The sequence below is a fragment of the Nematolebias whitei genome, chromosome 9 (assembly GCF_014905685.2).
Source record: "Nematolebias whitei isolate Nwh7 chromosome 9, NemWhi1, whole genome shotgun sequence".
Lineage (NCBI taxonomy): Eukaryota > Metazoa > Chordata > Actinopteri > Cyprinodontiformes > Rivulidae > Nematolebias > Nematolebias whitei.
In genome coordinates, this window is record NC_056506.1 from 35025885 (window position 1) to 35050464 (window position 24580).

General features: G+C 38.5%; 3 protein-coding genes across 4 annotated transcripts in view; 1 reads left to right on the forward strand and 2 right to left on the reverse strand.

Moving 5' to 3' along the window:
• Positions 1–10537: 10537 nt before the first annotated feature.
• Positions 10538–17599, reverse strand: fzr1a (fizzy/cell division cycle 20 related 1a). Its single transcript, XM_037681711.1, has 14 exons — positions 17425–17599; positions 16671–16744; positions 14998–15126; positions 14747–14810; positions 13751–13881; positions 13578–13663; positions 13301–13484; positions 13098–13163; positions 12714–12816; positions 12393–12577; positions 12036–12269; positions 11782–11886; positions 11316–11408; positions 10538–11233 (listed from the first exon to the last, which is right to left on the reverse strand). The coding sequence occupies exons 2-14, from the start codon at positions 16737–16739 to the stop codon at positions 11192–11194; spliced, it is 1491 nt and encodes a 496-aa protein (XP_037537639.1). The 5' UTR covers positions 16740–16744; positions 17425–17599; the 3' UTR covers positions 10538–11191.
• A 946-nt stretch (positions 17600–18545) lies between these two features.
• plekhj1 (pleckstrin homology domain containing, family J member 1) lies at positions 18546–23837 on the reverse strand. Its single transcript, XM_037681713.1, has 6 exons — positions 23505–23837; positions 23305–23372; positions 23157–23223; positions 22975–23065; positions 19662–19725; positions 18546–18754 (listed from the first exon to the last, which is right to left on the reverse strand). Exons 1-6 carry the CDS (start codon positions 23596–23598, stop codon positions 18662–18664), a joined length of 477 nt encoding a protein of 158 aa, XP_037537641.1. The 5' UTR covers positions 23599–23837; the 3' UTR covers positions 18546–18661.
• Positions 23838–24099: 262 nt separating this feature from the next.
• Positions 24100–24580, forward strand: part of sf3a2 (splicing factor 3a, subunit 2) — a 3101-nt gene continuing 2620 nt past the window's right edge. The window contains exon 1 of one of the 2 annotated variants that reach the window (XM_037681714.1): positions 24100–24162. The gene's annotated coding sequence lies outside the window, so the exon portion shown is untranslated. The remainder of the gene's footprint in view (positions 24163–24580) is intronic. The other variant, XM_037681715.1, reaches the window with a different exon arrangement.

A 24580-nucleotide genomic window follows, 5' to 3' on the forward strand; every position in this document is an offset into this window, starting at 1 on the left:
TAAAAGGTTAGTCCTAGACGTGGGAGCTGTCCAGTGTCTCGGTGCTGAATGACGCCCTACTTTGTTTTTCCATCTGCTCCTCAGCTCCTCGCCTTGATTCCGGCCCGGTAAGAAAAAAATCACACACACACACACACACATACACACGCCACCTGTTGCTGCACCAAAGTTTTTCTCAGGAACCACAAAGATCTCTTATCTTTTGCTGTATAATCTGCCTCAATCCCAGAGTTGAAGTGCAGTAAAGGTTTGTTTTAATCCAAGCTACAGGACGACGTGATAAATTTATTTTTCTCTTTAGGCGAGGCAAGAAGAGGAGGAAGGCGCTCTCATTTTTGTCTCCTTTCAGACACATTCGAGATTTCTTATTTTATTTTACAATGACCTGAGGCTTTTATTTGCATTTGGTTTGGCCGCAACACACCTAAAGAAAAAAAAATGCAGATGATTTAGAGGAGAGAGAAAAAATAAAAACAGCCTGGAGGAAAAAAGCCGAAACGGCATTTGTATGAGAACAGGAGCAGGATGGAGGCTGCACGAGGGGTGTACTTACTGTTTCTCGACGGGAACAGCAGGAAATGAAGCCGACCCGCAGCGTGTTCTGGTTCTGGATGAGTAAGCGACGCTTCACCTGTTTCGCTCTTTGCTTTTTTTTTTTTCCACTCTCTCTAAAGAAATCATCTCCCATCTGTGCGCCCTCCCATCTGAGCTCCACGTAATGGCCATCGTGATGTTACTGGGTAAGCTGGAGGAAGATGGATCAGAGTGTTTATAAGCTGCCTGGAGGAGACAAGGAGGAGGTGGGACGATGAAGAGTGACGTGACTTGACGTGATTTTCTCTCTCTCTTTCAGACCGTGTAGAGGGCGCGGTCAGAACCAGCAGCCTGTGTTCACTATATGATTAAAAAGAGCCAATGAATAAATAGAGACTGAAAGTATATGTTGTTTCTGCATGCATCTGTTTAAAAAATACCGTATACTGTAGGACTATGGTCATAAAAATTATGACCTGTCCAAAAAGACTTGCAGAAGATCAGATAAATGTAGCAAAGCCTAAAATATACAGCAAAAGGCTCAACAAATAAAGCAAAAAGCCTAACAAATGTAGGAAAAGGCTAAATAAATATAGCAAAAAGCTAGATGTGAAGCAAAAAGCTAAAAACAGTAGCAAATGCAAGATAAATGCAGCAAAAAGCTAAATAAATGTAGCAAAAGGTTAAATAAATGCAGCAAAAAGCTAGATATGTACCAAAATCTAAAGAACTGTACCAAAAGCTAGATAAATGTAGCAAAAAACTAGCTAAATGAAGCAAAAAGTTAAATAAATGTTGCAAAAGGTTAAATGAATGCAGCAAAAAGCTAGATATGTACCAAAATCTAAAGAGCTGTACCAAAAGCTAGATAAATGCAGCAAAAAGCTAAATAAATGTAGCAAAAGGTTAAATAAATGCAGCAAAAAGCTAGATATGTACCAAAATCTAAAGAGCTGTGCCAAAAGCTAGATAAATGTAGCAAAAAACTAGCTAAATGAAGCAAAAACTTAAATAAATGTTGCAAAAAGCTAGCTATATGTATCCCGATGCATGCTCAATAATCCATATGTAGTAAATGTCTGATAAAATGTACCAAAACACTAAACAAATGTACCAAAATGCTAAACAAATTTAGCTAACAGCTAAACAAATGTAGTAAAAAGCTAAATAAATGTAACAAAAGGCAAAACAAATGTATCCAACAGTTCATAGCAGCAAAAGTCTAGCAGGAATTCCAAAATTAACAGAAGGCTAACTGAAACATAAAGTAACAAAACAATCTTAAGACTTAAAGTAGCAAATATCTATCTAATAATAGTTTAAAAAAATGCTGGCTAGAAGCCAAAAGTAGCCAAAGGCTGGCTGAAAGCAAAAAGTAGCAAAACAACAATTTAAAACTTAAAGTAGCAAAGGGCTAGCTAATAGTAACAAAAGATTTGCTAGAAGCTAAAAGTAACAAAAGGCAAGCTGAAAGATAATAGTAATAGAACAATGACTTAAAGTCTAAAGTAATATAAGACTTGCTAGTAGTTCCAAAAAGCTAGTTAGAAGTCAAACATAGCAAAAGGCTAAAATTTTATAGTCCAGATCAATAACTGAGAGCAAAAAATAGCAAAGGGCTAGCTAAAAGCTAAATGTAGGTTAAGAAGACAAAAATAGAGCAAGCATGCTTAAGCAAATTTAAAAGAGAACAATTTTTTTGAAGGATGAAGAGATCTAGATGTATTTCCATAGAGACATTTTTTTGTAAATCAGGTACAGTGGTGCTTGAAAATTTGTGAACTCAAGAATTTCCTATATTTCTGCATAAATATGCCGTAAAACATCATTCCACCCCCCGACGAAGGTGGACACTTTTCCCTCCCGCTCCTGCTTCCTCCGGCTTTTCTTTTTGTCCTTTGAACCTTATCAGAGCCTCTCTTTACATATTTTTTGAATTATGGTTCTGGTCAGCTGGTCTCTCAACGCAAATGATAAAAATTTTCTCACTGAGAAGACAGAGCAAAAGAGAGCCCTCTTGCCCTGACGGGACACTTGCAGCTGGATACACAACGGATTCCTGGGGGCAGTGGAAGCTCGTGTGCCTGTCCATACTGTCCGTTGAGGATCCAGTAATTGGATCTATGATAACAGGATTTATGCGTTTTGAAGTTAGCGGTTACCTGGCATATCAACAAATACAGAAAACGTTGGCAGCTGTCCTGGCCATTGTAAGGCTTCCCGGCTTGTGTGAAGGAATGTGCTGAGCAGTGAGCACTCAGACTTAGATGCTGTGTGAGCTGAGCTGTAAGCTGGACACGATTTCTGAGAATCGCAGGCCACTTGTGGCTCCTGAAACTTACTGGTGAGAAGGGATTGACCTTGGAGAATCTACAATCTCAGCCCGGTGGTGTTGACCACAAAATTTGGCTGTTTGGAGTCATCGTTGAGATGTACCAGTAGAACTATAAGGCAGACAGAAATCAAGCAGAGTCAGCCTGACCCAAAATAACTGTTGCTATCTGAATCTGACTCCTCTGTATCTGCCTTGAATTGGCTAACTATCTCAAACTCTCCTGGATGTTATGTGAACAAGAAGCTCCGCTCCCCCCCTCCCGTACCCGCTCCCTTCCCGAGGACATCTTTGGACCTGTGTCAGAGCTGAGCCAGCTGATAGACACTGCACCATCTCTCTTATCAGAACTATGAGGACTATCTGGTATTGTCCAGGGACAAACTCACCGCCTTCATCAGCCTTCCTCATGTATATGTATCATGATGATGTATGTTGCTGTTTCTGTGCCGAGGTAGTTTTTCTTAGCAACTTTCACACTGTGTCTCGTCTAGGACACAGTGTGAGATATTGTTTTTTTTTAGACCTCCCCTTCCCCTGTGTTTGTCTTTTCCTATCTAACGAAAAGGGCAGCGCCTACCACGAGGCCACGGCCTCAGACACTCCATCTCCCCATGTATGTTGTTTATGTTTTACTCTGACGGGCTGTACTGAAATTTAATTTTGTTGTGTTTCGGTGCAATGACAATAAAGCTGATTCTGAATCTGATCAGATTTTCACACAAGTCCTAAAAGTAGATGAAGAGAACCCAGTTAAACAAATGAGACAAAAAATTTATATTTGTTTTTTTTTTCTGGTTATGGTCTTTTCTAAGAATCTTCACCAGCGTTATATTTGGTCATTTATTTACTGAGGAAAATGATCCAATATTACATATTTGTGAGTGGTTAAAGTATGGCTTTCAGTATCTTGTGTGACTAAACCTTCCCAGTAGCTGTTGATCAGTCCTGCACACCAGCTTGGAGGAATTTTAGCTCATTCCGCTGTACAGAACAGCTTCAGCTCTGGATGTTGGTGGTTTCCTCACATTAACTGCTGCTTCAGGTCCTTCCACAACATCTGGATTGGATTAAGGTCAGGACTTGGACTTGGCCATTCCAGAAAATTAACTTGATTCTTCTTGAACCATTCTGTGGTAGAACGACTCGTGTGTTTAGGGTCATTGTCTTGCTGCATGACCCATCTTCTGTATTCATTCATGCCCATCTACTCACCTCAGACTCATGCTCAGGCTGCTGCTTAATACACCATATTAATTACATTATTAGTGTTTAGCGTATATCTTAGATCTTTTAGTGTACTGTTTAGTGTTCATTTAGCATGTCTTCTACTCAGAAATCTCCTTTGTTCCTGCCATGAAACACTTCCACAAACATATTGTGAAGTTCAGACTTTGATAGATCCTGTTCTTTAAATCAAACAGGGTGTCCACTCACACCTGATCATCATCCCGTTGATTGAAAACACCTGACTCTAATTCCACTTTCAAATTAACTGCTGATCCTACAGGTTCACATACTTTTGCCATTCACAAATATGTAATATTGGATAATTTTCCTCAATAAATAAATGACACCAAGTATAATATTATTGTCTCATTTGTTTAACTGGGTGCTCTTTATCTACTTTTAGCACTTGTGTGAAAATCGGATGATGTTTTAGGTCATATTTATGCAGAAATATAGAAAATTCTAAAGGATTCGCAAACTTTCAAGCACGACAGGTATAATGTTACTAAAATCAAAAGTCACAGCATCCATCTCCTGCATAAACTGAAAAGTTTAACATATGAATAGCTGAAATCCTACAAATGATGTAGGTCATTTGGTTACAAATAACACACAGATTTAAAAAAAAGGAAAAATCACAAAAACAGGCTCCCGATCATTGAAAAAAAAAGATCTCCTGCCGTGTTCTTCTCCCTTGTGTATGCACCAAGGCGTAATTAAATTATAACTGAACTGTGAGATCAAGATTAGACATGGAATTGATTTTCTGCATAAAAGATTATAGTATAATACGTACATGGAGGTTGAGGAAACCACATCTGCGTCATGCTTTTAGGAAAAGAATAAAGCCAAATATCTAACCAATCTAACCTTGTTAGATTTATCTACGTGGATTATTGAACATGCATCAGGACATTAAGGCTAAATACAGTTTTAATTTGCAACATCATAGATACAATTATGTACTTTGGCTCATAAAATAAAAACTGTACCTGACTTATAAAACAAGTGCTATAAAAAAAAAAGCTCTAAACAAAGCTGTTTAACTGCATAAATTAAAGAACCAAACAGTGCATCATAGTGTTCTTATTACAGCAACATTTTAAACAGAGATAACAGCAACGCTTCATTCAACCCCAGTTAATGTTTTGCATTCGGAATTAGAATAAAAAATAATTTTCCAACACTTATAGTCATCAGTCAGTTCTAGCACAAAGGTCTAAAATCTGCAAATATCCCATCAGAACGCACCAGCATCTTACCTTAGGATAATATTTATGTTGTCAGGGAAGACAAAACTGAAAATTGACACGTGAAAAAAAAAAAAAAAATTTGTTTCTGCAATAAAAAATCTAATACAACTAGAATCCATGTTCTCTCTTTCTGTGTCCTCCTGTTTTAATTGTATGCATATGAGTTAACAATATGCTAATTAGATTTGCAGTGTTTGCAGTATGAGTTTGAGTTTAAAATTAAATTAAAGATATTCATACAGCTGTATGAATAATATGGAGCAGCTGTGGCTGAGTGGTTAGTGCAGTTGCTCTCCAATGGGAGAATTGGGGGTTCAATTCCACCAGCAGTCACATGCTGAAGTGTCCCTGGACACTGAACCCTTCGTTGCCTCCAATGTGTGTCTCATCGGTGTATAAATGTGATAAAGCACTGATTATTCTTTGAGATCACATATTGTAGTGTAAAGAGCTTTGAGTATCTCGATAAGATATGGCGCTATATAATACATTATTAAAACATCAAGCCCTTTAAGAAAATAAAACAAAAGCAGAAGATCTGAGACCAAAAAAAAAAGCATCCTTCAGATTTGTCAGTTCTAAAAACACTGAAATTAAAATAACATCAAGAGGGGCTTGTTAAAAGTGAAACTTGCATGTTATGGCATTATTCTATGAAAAAAAAATAACAATTTAAACAAAAAAAAAACTTTATGATTTATAATATGAAATTACAGTGATTGTCTGCACGCATCAGAATATTGAGATCTTTCCATTTATGCTGGATAGTGTTACCATATTCTGTTGTAAATTCAGTAAAAAAAAATAAAATAAATAAAGTTTATTGCTGTGCCTACAAATTTATTTGGACTTTAGCTAACTGATAATCGTTTCTGATTAGTTTTTGAAGTCAAACGTTCACACAAATGGTCTTCCCAGTCTGAGCCCCACTGTGACGACTTGAGGCAGAGTTCAGATGACGGTGACACATATATCCATAAAATCACTAGTTAGATCATGTCTATCAATTTACTGCACATCTGTTTCAGCGGAGCTCAACTTGACACCGTTTCCCACCCAAAGAACACATTGAGTCAACAGACAATGTTGCAGACAAGGTTGCTTCCTGATTGAAGTTGGGCTATTTAAATCAGAGCTATTTAAATCTTCTGTCACCTGCTATTTGACAGCTCCTCGCAGTTTCCAGGGAATGGAAATATATCTCACCCTTACTCTTCTGTGTTCTTTCATGAGCACAAAGGTACTTCAAGTGACTCCTCTCCCTTTGCAAATAAGGCCCTCTCTGTGCTCTGCTCCTTCGGACAAAATGACCAAACAGAAACCTGGTGGCTGTGGCTAATAGCTTTGTTCCTTTGATATCAGTGCAGACTGATGAAGAAAACACAAGAGTCGGGTTCATGAAGGAACCTGGGGGAAGGTCTTGTGTTGTGGGGCTTCAGTAGAATAATGCCCATCGCACTCTGCGTCTCTTGATGGAAACATCAGGAGGTAGGATTATGCATATTAGTGATGCCCCTCTGTTCTCCCCACTGCTTTCAGGGTTTATAACATCTGCCCACCAAGAGGCGCAGATATGAGCAGGAAGACTGTGCTGAAAGTCCTCCATTCAGATTATTTATCTGATCACTATAATAGACCAGGCATGTTTTTCCGACAACATTATAATGGAGTCCAAAAGGAAGAAAAGGCTCGGGCTCTTTGGTGTTGATAGAAGCTGAGTCACTAAGACCTACCTGATAAAAAAAAAAAAAAAAAAAACTAACAAAAAAAAAGGCAGAATTTTAAAAGTTGCTTAATTACTTTGTATTTTAATAATTTATTTCTTTTCATTTCTGAATTCAGCTTTCCGCGGTCATTTTATATAAAAACAAAAGGAGCATAATTATCATTCCGCGTGTATTTGGACCCTTCAGCTGTTGTTGATAACATCCATTTGCTGCTTAAATGGGTGGGAGTGAATTTGGATACGCTGCAGGGCACATGCAGAGGTGTGGGGGCATTTTAAGGCTGTGAACATTTATTATGCTTCATCCTCGAGGTCAAAACTCTGCTTGTGTGGGCTGGCCTGGGAATACGGTGGAAATGTACAAACTCCCTGAAAACAAAGTGGAGTGCAGGGGGTTTTATGGCACTTAAATTCTGCCTTCTCAAAAGAAAAACTAATCTCAACTCAGAATAAAATAAACTGGATACCTCGTGGGAGTGGCAGGTCTATGTGCATATGTTTATCCATCTTTATATCAATACAGATAGGATATTTCTTCTAAGTGTACTAAATCTGAAGCCCACCTTTAAGGTATATGCTTTAGGTTGATTAAGGGTGTGGTAGCAGACATGCAGCACTGAATCATAGACTCTGACCAGTTCAGAGGAACTGCACCCTCTGGTGTTGAACATCTGCAGGAGGTGGATGAGCAGGACAGCTGATGATTCAACAGTACAGTGCATAAATATTTATATTTAAATGTAGTCCTTTACATGTTTTAAAATATCACACAAAATATTACTGATTAACAAACAACTGAGCCAAAAAGTAAAGGTAGGCAGGCATGTGTAGAAAAGACTGAGTCTTCCAGAAGCATCTTTAGCAGCAATAATCAACATAGGTACGTTCTTAGCCATATGTTCTGCCTGGACGTTGTAATCAGGTTGAAGACTAAATAATTTCAACACCAAGATTTGTTTATGTCTTTATTAGCAGCTGAGTGTATCATTGCACTGCTGGGTCCAAATGTCCTCCATGGTTCAGATGCCACACAGATGGCCCGTATTTGATTCTGGAATACTTTATACAGAGGAGTTCATGGTTTGCTCAGTGACTGCATGCTGCTCAGGACTCATAGCATCACAATTAGCCCAATCATCATTCTTCCAACGCCGTGCTGAACAGATGGTAAGAAAGGTTTGTGTTGATATTCTATATTGCTCCAAATACTTTGGGTTCGTTCTGCAACTTTGCAGCCAGTTTATGCTTTTAAGAGACATTCTCCAGCAATTATTTCAATTTGCACCTCTTGTATATTTGTCTACTTGCACTATCATGAATTTTAGCATCTAATTTTTAATGAGATCTGGAGAGTTTAAGATGAATTTCTAAACTTAGATATTTTTTCTCCCTTAACTTTTCTCCACATTCTGCAGATGTTTGACAGTAATAAACAATCTTCATCACTGCGAATGATGGCTCTGTGTTAGAAAGTCTTAAAACCAATCAGATTGATGGGCATCAATACTGACCACCTGTGATGGCTTTATTTTAATACATTTAGTCTTACTATAACTCACTAATTACTAGGCCTAGAAAGAGAGACACGAAGAAACAGAGCCGATAAATGAAAATGAGGTCGATAATTTTCATTTATCATGTGATTAATTGATTTATTGTTTATCGCGGCAGGCCTACTAATGACGTGGTGCCGTTCCTTTTTTCTCTAGGTCACATTACCTGTGTCTAAAACCTTAAAGGCCTTTTAATTAGGTCTTGAGAATTAGATTAATAAAAACTGTGTATCTATTTTTACCCACATTTTTTTAGAGGTTTAGTTTTGTCTAATATTAAGCTTAACAAGCTTCAGTATTAGTGTCCATCCATCCATTCTTTACTCTTCATTTCCAGGTTGTGGGAGTCGCTCATGTCCATATCCAGCAGTCACTGTGTGAGACATGGGGCACACAAGTCCATAGGGACACAAAGAAAAACAAGACAACCAACCATTCACTCGCTCACTCACACCCAGGGACAATTTAGTTACCAGTCAGCCTAACATGCATGTTTTTGTTCTGTGGGAGGAAACTGAAGTACCCGGAGAAAACCCACACATGCACGGAGAGAACATGCAAACTCCACTCAAAAAGGCCCTCCAGCCAGGATTTTATCAATCTTCTCACTGAGAAGTGACAGCTTTACCCTCTGTTTCACCATGTCACCAAGTATAAATGTAATACCTGAATACATGTTACTGTCAACTGTACTAGTGTACATACTGTACTTTAGAATTTTGGTGACTGAGTTCGGTTTAGAACAATAGCAAAGTTTAAAGAAAGGCTTAAATATGATCGAGAAGTTGAGGAAATTAATGTAAATCACAGCACAATTGACAGAATTATGTCACTAATTTGTACATCAAGTCTAAAAACCTATATCACCTCATTTTAAACATTTGTGTAAATTGGCAGCATAGTTTTGAGGCAACCTCAAGTACACAAGGTTAAGCTGTTAAAATTCCCCTAAACCCCGTCAGACAAGTTCTGTAAACCATCAAATTATCTCCACCCCAGTTTAACAAATAACCAAAAATATTTTAGCCACAAAATCACCTCCTTCTACAGGTGTGCAGTGGAGAGCATCCTGTGCTCCAGCATCAACGTGTGGCATGGAGGCTGCACAGCTGCAGAAAGAAAAGCTTTGCAGAGAGTGGTGAAGGCTGCACAGAAGTCTGTTGGAGTCAGTCTCCCCACCATCACAGACATTTACACATCTAGATGCAGGAAGAGAGCCACCTGCATCATGAAGGACCCCACTCACCCAGCACACACTTTTTGCTCCGCTCCCCTCAGGAAGGAGGCTGAGGAGCATTAAGAGTAGAACCGCTAGACTGAGGAACAGCTTCTACCCTGAGGTTGTTAGACTCATGAATCTCTAACCAGGATTATCACTGTAAAAAATCACGTGTTCATTCTTGCTCATCTGTTCAGACTCATGTTTGTGCTGCTGTTCGGCGTATTGTTTTTATGCTATTAGTGCTTAGTGTAGTTTTAGTTAGTTTTTCTTAGTTCATAGCTAAGATCTTATTACTGTTTTTCTTTTTACATTTTATTGTTGGATGCAACTTGGACCCTGTGTACACAATTTCGTTCCGCATGTAACACGTGTGGTGCAAATGACAAATAAAGAAACTCTGACAAATCAGAACTTCTGCACACAACATTTAACTAACTGGTTTATTCCTTTTCTTTGAAACTGCACTTTTGTTATGAACTACACTGACAGGCCAACATATTTTTTTTTAATCTTCCTTATTAAATTCTCTAAAGGAACATGAAAAAAAAAAATCATACAAGTCACATTAAAATGATATATGGATTACTTTTGTAACGATTTTTCTTATGTACAGTTTCCCCATAGTCTTTTTCCTATGAGATTATAAAACAATCATTGAACATTTAGTGGGTTAAAATTAACCCAATAAGTGATAAAATAATAAAACAAGGCCTTTTCATGTAGTTTTTGACCCCCACCAGGTCTCAGTGGTTTATATATTCCAATATCAGTGTCCACAACATATTTTTGTCACTCATAAAAACAGGAATAAACAAAAAAAATAAATGACATGAATATTTTCAGTAAATGAGGAGAAATCAAAGTTAGCTCAGAGGTGAGACTGAAATCTGCAGTTTTGGACGTGAAAATAAAACCCCACCGATCTTTTAAACAAGCAGACTCGTAAGAATAAAAAGAAAAAAATAAATACACAAACAAAAAGGATAAACTCAATATATTTGGCAGGTATGCACAAAGTCAGTTTGTAAACAAAACAACCACACAAACGGCCCTGAAACGCTCCTGATCATCAGGGATCACAGGTCTGGTTGAAGAGGCAGTGGTTCCATAATTCAGGTGGAAATGAATTCCTGTGTGCCATACGATTTCCTCAGCCCTTGAAAGTCTGATTGTGCAACTCTTCAGCTCCTCCCAACATCAGCTACAACTTGGCTAAATAAACTAAGATCAGTAGCTGAAGCCTCTGAAGATGGCCGACGTTAATATTCAAAGAGGCCCACGAACAACTTGATGCATGCAGAGTCAAGTCCCTTCCCGTTATTACTCTCACTACAATGCAGACTACCGGATCCTGGTGAAGAGGTTCAACACTGAGACCGATTCCTAAGAGGAAAGACAAAAACCATGAGAACTAATTTAAACAGACTAAAAAAAACAGTGCAAGGTGTGCAAGACGAATCCATACCTTAGTAGATCTCATCTTACTAAAGACATTCCAGAACCGAAGGGTTTCATCTCCCGCCCCCGTCACAATGGCCTCTCCATCAGGTGACATGGCCTGCACAAAACTCAGTATTACACAGAGTATACAACACTGCAGTACTGTGTGATCAGAGTAATCAGAAGTGTGCATAAAAACATGCTAAATGTTCTTCATATCTTCAGAAAAGGTGCGTTTTCATATCATACTCAGGAACTGAAAGATGCTTTTGATGCAAAGTTCATATTAATTACATTTTATTATCTTCAAAAATTAACAATTGCTTATAATTTTGACATAATTAACTATAGTATTTTCAGTTATGTTTATTTCCTTTTTTTAGATATGGTATTACCATCCACTGAAGCTTCCAGTATAATATTGGTTTTTATATTCATTACTCTGAACAGAAAAAAAAACCCCCAAAAAAACATGCCCAGTGTTTACTGACCAGGTAGAGCACTCTGTAGGAATGTCCTGTGAGTTTAGCCACTTGAGTTAAGGAGGGATACTTCCACACCAGTATCTGGTTTTGTGAATAACCATGTGTGCTGACCTGCAAAAAACAAAGTGTTTGGGCTGCTAGTTTAAAATACAACCAGAAAAAAAATAGCCTCTTCCAGCACACAGAAAAGCTAGCCTATCACATTAGCATTGCTTTCATTTTATACATCTAAACTTGTGTAAATATTTAAGTAGACTCACCAGTTCATTCGTGTGTTTGGACCAGGCCAAGTTGCAGACTTGAGAGCCGGTGTCGGTGCACTGCAGGGGCTGGCCGGTCAGGGTGTTCCAGAAACGGATGCAGCGATCAGCTGTCCCACCTCCGGAGGCCAACAGGCCGTGTTGGTGAGGCGACCAGGCGATGGCCTTCACTGCAGCCAAGTGCTCTGTGTACTGCTGCACCGGCAGAACGCTTGAGTGGTTCCACACAAGTAACTGCAGACAGCAGGTTGAAACATTAGAATAACAAATGCATGATACAGAAGCAAGTTGGTGATCTGACGCAGATGTGCAGCTGGCAAAAAAAAAAAAAACAGGCAAGAGTCTCAGCCTGTGTACCTTGTTATCATTTCCACCTGAAGCCAGCAGCTGGTGGTCTGTGCTCCACTTGAGCCCACAGACTTCCTGTCTGTGCCCTTGGAGACGGCGTTCTGACTGAAGAGGTGGCGCTCTGATGTCCCGCTGCAGAATTATGCGATCACGACTCCCAGATGACAGCTGGTCCGCATTCCACGCCAAAGCACCTGGCAGAGAAGAATGGAAGGTAAACTGAACAGGAGGTGATTCACCAACCATGAATGAGAGGTGCTGCTAATCAATTGCTTAAAATCTAATATTTTAACATCTTCATCCTCACAGCTCCACTGACTGTCAACTCACCCACTCTGGCTGTGTGTCCCTCGAGTACGGAGAGCTTCTTCCCTGCGGCTGCATCCCAAATCTGCACATAGCCTTTGTGAGTGCCCACAGCCACCAGGTTACCCTGAAAACAGAAAACACACAAGACAGGTAAAATCCAAACCTAATACACTGCAATCTAAACACATTAAGTATTTATATTTTTAGCTGCAAGGTAGAATCTCAAGTGCAAATCAAGTAAAAAAAAAAAAAAAACAGAAAACATTTCAATCTGATGGAGAAGTCCATGCTTTCTGTGTGCACCACTAAATTAAAATATATGACGAAATTACAAATTGTGAATTTGTGTGACTAACCAGTCTTGTTGATAACAGTTTCTATAAACAGTGGAAATAAAAGCCTTACCCTCTCGGACCATCCCACTGATGTTACTGAATCTCCCTCCACAGAGAGGTCACAAAGACGGGTCACCTAAGAACAGAAAAAAATATTAAATACTGTGCAGTAAACTCTTAGTTCTAAATATGAACAATATCAAACCAGTGACAGAGTTTCCTGTTAGATTTGTTTGACATTTATGAATTTCAGCGTCAACAGGCAGCACACACCTGGCTGGTACAGGCACTCCACAGGTAAACACAGGTACCCAGTCCAACACTGAGCACATTTAAGGAGGACCAGTCCACCAGGTTGAGGTAGAAGTCGTCTTGAAGCTCTGGAGCATCAAGAACTTTGAAAGGAATCTTGGAAATTTTGCGTGTAGGCTTTCTTGGTGACCGTAGTAATTTTTGACTGCAATGCAGAACACAAGAGTGACAAACATCACAATACTTTTGCCCAAACAAACAAATAAACATTATTTAATTAACACCAAAATATATTTACCTGTTACTACTGACAGGTGATAAAGAATATGGAGAAACTGAATTTCCATCTTCTTCTGGCAAAGACCTCTTAGTACTTATAGAATACTACAAAACACAAGCAGCTCATTAATAATCATGGGGAAATGCCACAAATATGAACAAAGAAAATATTAGCTTTGTTGTCTGTTTTACATTAAATAGGCTTCTCTTGGCAGGCGTAGAGGGCTGCAATCGACGATCCTCAGATTGGGGGTCCTGGACTTTTTCAATGCCTGCGCCTAGAAGCTCATTTTTCAGCAGAGCAGAGTAAGCCAGACCATCCACTAAAGACAGAGGAACAGACAGAGGGGAAATCAAACCAGGCTGTCGAAATGATTAAGTTCAAACATTGAACTCCCTCTGCAATTTCATAACTCTCTCTCACACTTCTAAGGATCAGGGACTTTTTTCCCCACTCAGCTATGTTTAGTCCCTGCCTCCTCTATTCATAAACCCTCTTATGCTCAGTAAACAAGAGAAGGTCAAATTATCTAAAATTGATTTGAGTAGGCACAGAAACCCAAGAAAACGAAGTTGAATGAAACTCACACTAAAAGTACAGATACAAAAGAAGAAAATGAGTGAGGAACAAAAATTTCAGTCAAATTCATGGTACTTTCTGAGGTTATCAGTGATATTTAGGAAGTTCTTACAGAGATGATTTACCAAATTAAGTAGCTAAAGGCACTTTTTTCCATATCAGTCTTTGTTGCTTCACATTGAGGGTTTTTATTACAGGTTTCCAGAGTAAAATAGTGAACTCCTAATGAAATTTAGCTAACCCCATGTGAGTCATATATTCCCTAGACTATTTAAAATGTTACTTCCTGTCAGTTTGACACAAAAATGCTCAAACTTTTAACATAGCTTTAATAGATAAAACATAAAAGCCTTAATAAAAACTCCACAAAACAGAGCAGAACAGGTTAAAAAGAAGACCATTGCTCTGCATTTTCTCATCTTTCCTGTGCAATACAAACTTTTTATCGAGGTCAAATCACATTTAAATAGGCAATCCTAAACAGCCAAGTTTACATCAGCTTTGTTCAGCAACAAGCAGCAGAAAACATCATCCTGGCCTGGAGTGGCATGTTATGAAGTTCAGACTAGGAGAAAAGAATATCAATCAGCACAAAGGCAATCAGTTACCTTTGTTGCTGTCAGTGGTTCCATCTTTGGTTTTCCTGTTTTGATTGTGTGACTTTTCTATTTCCTGGTTCAGAAAATTAAATCAATAAACACACCAAATATTTACACATAATGAGTAAAGTAGTGAATTACAAACTGATAGCATATCAAAAAAAAAAAAAGAAATGTGTTTGCTTATTGGTCATACAGAGCATTCTGAAAGTATTGTGCTTTTGGTAGGACAGATAGTTGGTGTTTTGCAGCAGACTCACATTAATACGATGGAAGTTAACACTCCAGTTGGCTCCTGCCCGGGAGGGAATAAAGCGATCGCCATGCTTGCTAGGAGAGGACAAGGGGGAGCTGGTGGGTGTCAGAGTTCGCACTGCTCCCACAGCTTTCTACACGAGGGGAAGAGGAGAGAGAGCATTTTCTGACAGGGGGCCAAACAGAAACTGGCCTTGGACAGAAATTTGAAATCTTAATAACAAAACAGGAGGATAATTTATGTGGCAGATGGTGCATTCATTTGAGGTGTTAACAACAGGAGGCAGCAATTGCAACAGCCAGTCATTTGGCTGGTAAGGTCTTGTTTTTGTTCCACTCTTGTGACACTGTCCAATAACTGGCTTGTTAAACTTTTTGCAACAATAGTAACAACATTTTTGCCCATTTTAAGTCATGTCATGTGCTATGTTATAATCCTTTAAGGAGGTGGTATTTATACTCCAATAAACATGATGATGATAAATTAATCATACTATTTGAGGCAGATGGCCGCTGATCTTGGATTGCATGCTGCCCCTTGCATTCTAAAATCTGGGTCTTGATTTAAAGAAAAATATGATGTAATTATCAGATTTCTTAACCGTTTTAACTTTTTACAATTACAAATAACATCAATTGTATGGAAATGAACCCATCATCTTATTGAAATGGACTAACTGAACTTTGCATGTAATCCCTTTAAATGTATTTTGTAACAATTTGGAGCTACATGAATTAACTAAACTCATCAAAATGTTTGTAAAATATACTTAATGTACTTATTTTTAGTTCTTTGGAATCGATATAAAATGGAATCAAAACAAGTAGTACAGTAATGGTTAGGGGTGCACCGATTTATCAGCCCCAATTTCTTTAATTTTGGGAAATCGGTCGATACTTGTATGAGAAAGCGATTTTACAGATTTTTTTTAGTTTTCACAACAATTGTCTAAACTTCATTTATATTTCAGAGCACTACCTCATGGCCAGTTAAAACAAGTTTGCATTGGTTCTAGGATTGTTCAAGGGTATGTTTTTCAGTAAAATAAGATTGGAGAATTGAAGGTGCATTGTGACCTTATAACACCTGACAGTGTCGCTTATAAAACAAAATCGGTATCGGCAGGTCAGACTTTTTAGAAATCGTCCAGAAAACTGCAATCGGTGCACCACTAGTAATGGTCATTCCGTACATCCAGACATGTAAAGAAAGTTCTGAATCAAATATGTCAGTGGTAGGCTGCAATTTTAAACCAAATCCCAGCAACTCCATCAGAACAGCAGGTAAAAGCATAAAAACATCACTGGCACAACACACATGTATCCTAGGACAGAAAGGGCCAAGGGCAGGTCATTAAACCAGGTCAAAAACAAAACTACTAAGAAATGATAATGTGTCTACACAGAGCCAGGACACTGAAAGAAAAATAGAGCTTATTCTGAAAAAGGGGTGTCTACTAGTGTACAAACAGCCTTTAAAATACCGGTATGTACTTTTTATTTATATGTCCAGCGTGACAATTACATTTAATCTTTAATTACTTTTTTGGACAAATGGCATGTTTTACTTTTAAGCTTAGAAACCATAGATTCAGGGGGGAAATTGCTTCTGTTGAACAATGACAAAGGGAAATAAAAAAAGACTAAAAAACAAAACAATACTGTGTGCATTACTTACTATAGGGCTGGCATTCTCATTTTGGATATTAATCTGTCTTAGCAGCCTGCACTCATAGTCTTGATCCATGATGTCTGAAAACAAGACAACAACAATGAAATGGTAGCACAAACACAAACCCCCATCTTGTATGATCTAATGAGCACCCATATTAATCATGCCTTTTCATAAGCCACCTGTCATTCAGTACATTTACATCACTATTAATACCGGCGAATCATCTCTGAATCTTATCTTATACATGATTGTCAAACGCATGATGCAATTATTCATTCAACCTTTATTTATACAGGTTAGTCTCATTGAGTCACGAGGACTCATTGATTTCCAAGAGAGACCTGTATGTAAATTATGTTATTTAAAAACACATTGAAAACAATGAAACCAAGAGCATTAAACTCTGGAGCCGTTGTTTCATCCTAGATTGAAATAAGGTTAATTTTAAACCAAGAAGGAGTGCCTTTACGGGTTGCTTAGTTTATCCATGGCTGAGCTCGATCTAATGCTAACAGCACTTAATCGCAGAGTAAACGAACTTGACTAGAAAATTTGCCCAACAGCACAAACTATCTTAAAACTATAATGTTTATCGATGGTCTACAATCCTTAAACCAAAATGATTAATAAACAATTCAATCGTCTAGCACAGAGCTAAGCTAACGTTAGCTCCGCTAGATTTACCGTAACTTACGCTAGCTGCAGGGCTAATGCTTTGTCAACACTGTTCACAATTTACACTTGTCAGAAGACCTACCTCTTCCCCAGTAGTATCTCGCCTTTACAGGCCGTTAAGCGATGCTTTCAGTGTGTCTGACCGTGTTGTAATGTCTCCTGATTTATGCGTTTTTTCAAGGTTGAACACCGAATTTACAGAATACAAATATTCTTTTCCCGAGCATTCAATTTAGGTTCGCAAAGCACCACGGGAAGAATGTGACGTCACTACTTTTGAACCCAACATTTTTTGTTGCCAAGGGAACATCTGTACGGAATCCAGGAAGTGCCAGGCGACGAACAAAAATGCGTTTGAGACTTTCAACAAAAATGCACATAAAAAATTTAAACCAAAACATTTTTTTCCCCAAATTACTTTATTTGTATGTGAGTGGAACAAGTGTACTAAAACTAGGCAAATATATATATTTGGTCATTAAGCAAAAAGTTAAAAATAAAAGACATTCAGTGACATATTTTATTATTTCTGACTAACAACATAAATATTTCACCAGTTTATTTAATACAGCAAAGCCCTATGAGAAAATATGGCTAAGAGCAAAGCTTCCAAATAATGGTGTAATTTTGAAGCATTTATTTCAAGAATCTGGTGTCATAAATTGTCCAACAGCATAGCTAAAAGGATGTGATTCACAGTGAAACAAAAGTTAGACAAAGTTCAAGTAAGTGGCATAATTCTAATAAAAAATAGACTCTTTTCCCAGTAATATGTGCAACATTTTAAAATTAATATACAGTAAATACACAGAGAAATAGCAACAAAAAAAAAAAGAACAATTCCAATTAGGACCATTATACTGCATTACTCCAATTAAAGAGGAGTAAGGTAGATGAAGTTACTCGGTTTCATCAAATATCTTGAATTGACTCACATTCATGCTAAATGATTCTCAGAAAAAAACACTTATCTTAAGAACAATCATAGCTTCTCAATATTACATTCTGTGTGTACAGCATGTTCAGAGGAAGAAAAATACAAAAATAATGTTTTTAAGTCAACTGATTTAATAGGACAAAACTGAAAATTGTGTATGTAAAATGTGCTATTTGTAATAAATGACAACACAGTAGAAAAGATGTGTACTTTGCACATTGAAAGAAATTCTTGTTGCAAGGTTTATAAAAGTCTAAGGTAAGGCTACCAAATGTAAAAAGCTGGAGTGTCTGCAGTAATGCTGAGGCTACGGAAATAAAAATAATTACAATTGGAATGGCAGAGTGGACTAAAATTTTCACATTTAGAACACAAGGCTGGTCTACAGGGAGGATGTATCTCTGGGTTTGAGCTGTTGACCATTGCTGACCTGGAAACGAGTTTCATCAGATATACCATATTGTTCCAAGGGGTCCTGTGGAGAAAGCAGGCAGTGAGAACAGACTGGAAGAAATATAGCCTTCTCTCATTTATTACTCATTTATTGAAGAAGAATTAAACTTGACATTAAATAGATAGTTCAGCAAAATGGCAAAAGACAAACACAAGAACTAAGTGGCATTTAACTCTAGCGCTGCAGTTTGTACTCGTACTAGTCTAATTGTTGTTTATGGAAATTTAGGAGTTTCACTTCAGCTTTTGGTCCAGTGCGGATGCATGAATGAAACTGTAGCTAATGTTTATTCTGCTTAAGTTAATTTATTATTGACAGTTTCATCCATCTATTATCTTTTACCCACTTCTTCATTTTCGGGTTGCGGGGATCACTGGTGCCAATTTCCAGCCATCACTGTGCAAGAAGCGGTGTGCACCCTGGACAGGTCTCCAGTCCATCACAGGGACACATAGACCAATGAGACAAACAACCATGCACTTTCTCACTCTCACCTAGGGACAATTTAGTTACCAATCAGCCCAACATGCATGTTTTTGGTCTGTGTGAGGACACTGGAGTACCCGGAGAAAAACCCACACATGCACACAGAGAAATATGCAAACTCCACCCAGAAAGGCCCTGGGCCAGGATTTGAACCGGCGCGACCTGCTCGCTGAGAGGCAGCAGCTTTACCTACAGTGCCGTCACTGAACTGTAATCAACTGTAAAAGCATGTGGAACATCCAGAGAAACAAGGAGTTTGAAGTTTCTACCTAAAATCTTCAAGCATACTTTACCCAAAATTTTAAACTTAAACAAGCAAAAATGAGCAAACACTGTCAAACCTAAACAGATTTAATTCATTTTAAATCAAACAACTCACACTGCACATTTCTGAGGTATGATTTGAGGCAGTTTGAAACAAACCTGCCGCTGTTAGTCTTACCTTCCCAGTGAGCCTGTGGATTTCTGTTCGATAATAAATTAGATTCCTCCTCATAAACTCGTAACTGCAGAAAACGACATTTCATTCAATGAGGGGTGGAATTCAATCACAACTTTAAAGTACATACAGACAAGATTGGGACCACATGTAGGCTTGTTGCAGGCAGCACATTTATGATAAATGTTTAACTTCGGTTCAAATCAAATTATATGAAATGTTTTTTATTCTGACACTATTTTGATACATTTGTCATAATGTGCCAGTTTTGTCCAGAATGTAATTAACAAGCATTAAGAAAGACAGTATGTTGAAGTATATTGAACCAAATCAACTGAGCCCAGCCACAAACAAATACACGTATGTGTATTGTGCCACACTTCCTGAATTTACAGTGTGGACAATAAGTATTCTAACACCCTGCTACTTTGCAAGTTCTCCCACTTAGAAATCATGGAGGGGTCTGAAATTTTCATCTTAAGTGCATGTCCACTGTGAGAGACATAATCTAAAAAACCTAATCCGGAAATCACAATGTATGATTTTTTTAAAAACAATTTGTGTATTACTGCTGCAAATAAGTATTTGAACACCTGTCAATCAGCAACAATTCTGGCCCTCAAAGACCTGTTAGTCTGCCTCTAAAAAGTCCACTTCCAATCATTATTCTAAATTAGAAGCGTCTTGTTAGCTGCATAAAGACACCTGTCCACCCCACACAATCGGTAAGACTCCAACTACTAACATGGCTAAGACCAAAGAGCTGTCCAAAGACACCAGAGACAAAATTGTAGACCTCCATAAGGTTGGAAAGGTCTATAGGGCAATTGCCAAGCAGCTTGGTGAACAAAGATCAACTGTTGGAGCAATTATTAGAAAATGGAAGAAGCTAAGCATGACTGTCAATCTCCCTCAGACTGGGGCTCCATGCAAGATCTCACCTCGTGGCGTATTAGTGAGTCTAAGAAAGGTGAGGAATCAACCCAGAACTACACGGGAGGAGCTGGTCAATGACCTGAAGAGAGCTGGCACCACTGTTTTCAAGGTTACTGTGGGTAATACACTAAGACGTCAAAGTTTAAAATCATGCATGGCACGGAAGGTTCCCCTGCTTAAACCAGCACACGTCCAGGCCCGTCTTAAGTTTGCCCATGACCTCAGTTAGAGCATTGAAGATGGGTTGTGGCTGGATCTTCCAACATGACAATGACCCGAAGCACACAGCCAGGAGAACCAAGGAGTGGCTCCATAAGAAGCATATCAAGGTTCTGGAGTGAACTAGCCAGTCTCCAGCCCTAAACCCTATAGAAAATCTTTGGAGGGAGCTCAAACTCCATGTTTCTCAGAGACATCCCAGAAACCTGGCTGATCTAGAGAAGATCTGTGTGGAGGAATGGGCCAAAATCTCTGCTGCAGTGTTTGCACACCTGGTGAACAACTACAGGAAACTTTTGACCTCTGTAACTGCAAACAAAGGCTACTGTACCAAATATTATCATTGATTTTCAAAGGTGTTCAAATACTTATTTGCAGCAGTAACACACAAATAAATTATTAACAAATCATACATTGTGTTTTCCAATTATTTTCATTTAGATTATGTCTCTCACAGTGGACATGCACCAAAGACGAAAATTTCAGACCCCTCCATGATTTCTAAGTGGGATAACTTGCAAAGTCGCAGGGTGTTCACATACTTATTTTCCTCACTGTAGCTGATAATTATGAGCTCTTTCCATTACACTCAACCACCACCGTCAGAATACTCAGCAGGGGTGGACATAAGGACATTTTTCAGGTTGTCCAGCAGACACCATCTTGACAGAATCTGGTCATCCACAATCTTTACAATAAAAAAGAAAAAAAAAAAAAAAAAAAACCTCAAGAAAAATGTAATTTAATAATTTATTGCAATATAGACAAAGTTTACTTATATAAATGTTCTCCATCAGCCATATTGTGGACTGCTTGAAATTTCCAAGCTGCTGAGGGGCTGACTCTTTCAGGAAATGCTCCAGTGGAACTTCATCCTTCTCCTCATCCTTCCTTGTCAGGCAGAGATTACAGCAGGAAGAAAGCTGGACTTTTTCCTCCACCTAGAGGTTACCCAAGCACACTCCCCACCCCCAATACCACACCATTCTAGAGCGTTTCCCTGCATACAGGTCATTTCTCAAAGGTTTTCATGTAAAGTGGAATATACTGTGTATACATGACCTTAGTAAAAGTACACAGTGTTGTGCTCTCTACTGAAGTGTTGAAGTTGTAAAAAGACTTTAACCTGCATCATCAGGACCAATGGAATTACAAAAGAAGAGAGGAGTTTTGAACAACTTTTTTTGCTATAACCTGGGGCTTATAAATATTTGTCTTTTAGCATTATACTTTAATTATAAGAACTAAGGCAACATACATAGCCTCTCACCATGAGAGAAAATCAAACAAGCTGAGCTCGCTCCCGCAACAGTATGTGCACTCTCTCTTGGACCCGGGGTTTGGTCACATGCAGATTGCACATCTGCATTAAGATTATGACACTCAGGGCACATTAATGTTTAATATAAAGTTAGATTTTAGATGCAAAAAGTCCCTGGGAGGTCAGGGCTCGGTGCAAGAGGAGTGGGTGGGAGTAATGGTGTATCAGCTCTGATATCTCCCCTAGCTGCAGTGAATTGGTCACGTGCGAACACACATGTTTAATACGTTTAATTTATTACATCATCACTTTCAGTTAGGGTAGTGGGGTGTCCTCCTTGGAAAATAATACAGGAAACACTGATTGGTGCTCTCACCTACATCTATCCCTAAGTTGAGAACACTGGTCACACCCACTGTGTATCAAACACAACCTGCCCTGGTCTGATTGGGTCAAACTGTGGCTCTGGTTCTCTTCATTTGTTGAAAGCAGCATCCGTTTAATCCCAGTATTATTGTTAAATTGGATGGCTTTCAAAAGACTGCAACAAAACACATACTTTCCCTTTCATTTTTACAGATGACAGAAATCTGTTGCGGCAACGGATCATTTTAATTCATGTCTATTTCACTTGACTGTCCACCGGACAACCTCGAGACAAGATCTGGTTGTCCAAGACGAAAATAGGTTGTCTCGGACAAACAAACCACTTATGTCAACCCCTGCTCAGGATAGAGGACCGACTCAAACTGAAAGTTCAACCCTATTTTTACTTAGATTAGATCAGATTCAGATACATTTAGCTCTGTCCACTTGACATCAAATCACTCTGGATTAACATTAACACCAGCTCTACCCAACAGTTTTGCTGTGAAAAGGAATAATTAGAGTAAGCTTTACCTTGCTTTGATAATAGAGTCTATCCACTCCTTACATTGCTCCTCAGAGCCACATTCAAACACATATTTTCTCTCTGCTTCATCTAGAAATGCTACAGGAAGAAAAGCACAGACATGTGAACATCTCTTAAAACAGGAGTTTAGAGTCAGTGTGGAAGTGATGATGAGGATGCTGGGGCTCACCAATAGAGAAGGTCAGATTGTCCTCCTTCTCCACCCGACACTGCTCCAACAACAAAGCTCCAACAGGCTGCATTAAAAACAAACACACACCTCAGCGTTTATGTCAAAGTGGTACAAAGACTGAATACAGTTTGATAACTCAGCTGACCTCCTCCTCATCAATCCGGAAGTAGAAGAGGAAGTTAACGATGAGCTTCACAAGCCTCCTCTTGACAACTGCAAAACAAAAGGACAGAAAAATAATTACATTTAGAGTACATCAGCTAAATGAGTGGCACGAACACTATATGCTAATTTAACCTTCTGCTAAAAATGCATCAACCAAAAAGAAAACAGAAAGTGACAAACCGTCTCCTTTCTTAGGACCTCGCATTCCAAGTTCAGCTGCCATCTCTGAAGGCTGACGGCTCAGAGACACCATCTCCTTCTCGTTGAAACGCATCACGTTGAAAACAGTCAAGTCAGAACACTACACCCACAGACATGTATTTATGTCTACAACTGGTCCGTCTGTCCGACCGAAAACATTTCAAGGAAGTTGTCAAACCGTAACACAGCGCTGCAGTTTTGATGTAAATCATGCAGTCGACTTCCCTGTTTTCTTATCTGATGTCCTGAAAATGTTACTCGATGTTTTTGAACACTTAGGAGGCCGAGACTCGTCTCGCTCTCTGGTTCTTCTTCTACGGTGGACATTGAAACAACTGAAAACTGCGTTATCGCCACTTATTGGTCGGGAAAAGTATTGCAAGTAAAATGGTTATGATGGTCGGAGTGAGGTTTATAAAATATTTTATTTTTCCTGGTACTCTTATTGTAATGTATGCAGATCCAATATCCCTATATTTTCTGATTTCCAGCCAGATGAAGTCTACTTGTGTAATTTGGACTACAATATTTACATTCTCCTATCCGTTAGGGGGCGATGTACTGAAAAACCATCAGTTTGACTCTGCCGCGGCGCATGCGTAAACGAAATTTATCTTTGCGTGCTGTTTTCGTTTGGGTAAGTAGTGATCTTGGACATAACTAGTTTTTTAACCAATACATTAATTATATTTTGTTTTGTGGTTGACTAACGAATAGATGTATACCCAATTATCCCTTTTTTAAATGTGTTGTTCCATTGTTTGGGTTTGTATGATATCGTGTGCTGTTGCAGCGCCGTTCATTAGCATGATGCTAACATTTAGCTCGTTTAAAGGATCGATTGGTACTTACTGAGACATCTTAAACTAAAGTTTATCAAATTCTTTTATATTTAAGAGTAGTAAATGCTTTGTATAAAATTACTTGGCTCAAAGGATATGCACCGTAACAGTTCATGACTTCATTCATTCTTCCTAGTTGCTGAAACACAGCGGCCTTTTATTTCATTAGGCGCTAAATACATTATGACCAACAAAATAAATAAACAAATATAT

Bases quoted from the DNA above. Each gene is read 5' to 3' on its own strand.
- fzr1a (XM_037681711.1), bottom strand. From the start codon at position 16,739: ATGGATCAAGACTATGAGTGCAGGCTGCTAAGACAGATTAATATCCAA. The intron at 14,811-14,997 runs GTGAGTCTGCTG...TTTCTGAACCAG, and splicing joins TTAACTTCCATCGTATTAAT to GAAATAGAAAAGTCACACAA. The intron at 11,887-12,035 runs GTGAGTCTACTT...TGTTTTTTGCAG, and splicing joins CCAAACACACGAATGAACTG to GTCAGCACACATGGTTATTC.
- plekhj1 (XM_037681713.1), bottom strand. From the start codon at position 23,598: ATGCGTTTCAACGAGAAGGAGATGGTGTCTCTGAGCCGTCAGCCTTCA. The intron at 23,224-23,304 runs GTCAGCTGAGTT...TTTTTAATGCAG, and splicing joins TCCGGATTGATGAGGAGGAG to CCTGTTGGAGCTTTGTTGTT. The intron at 19,726-22,974 runs GTAAAGCTTACT...CGTTTTCTGCAG, and splicing joins GACTCTATTATCAAAGCAAG to TTACGAGTTTATGAGGAGGA.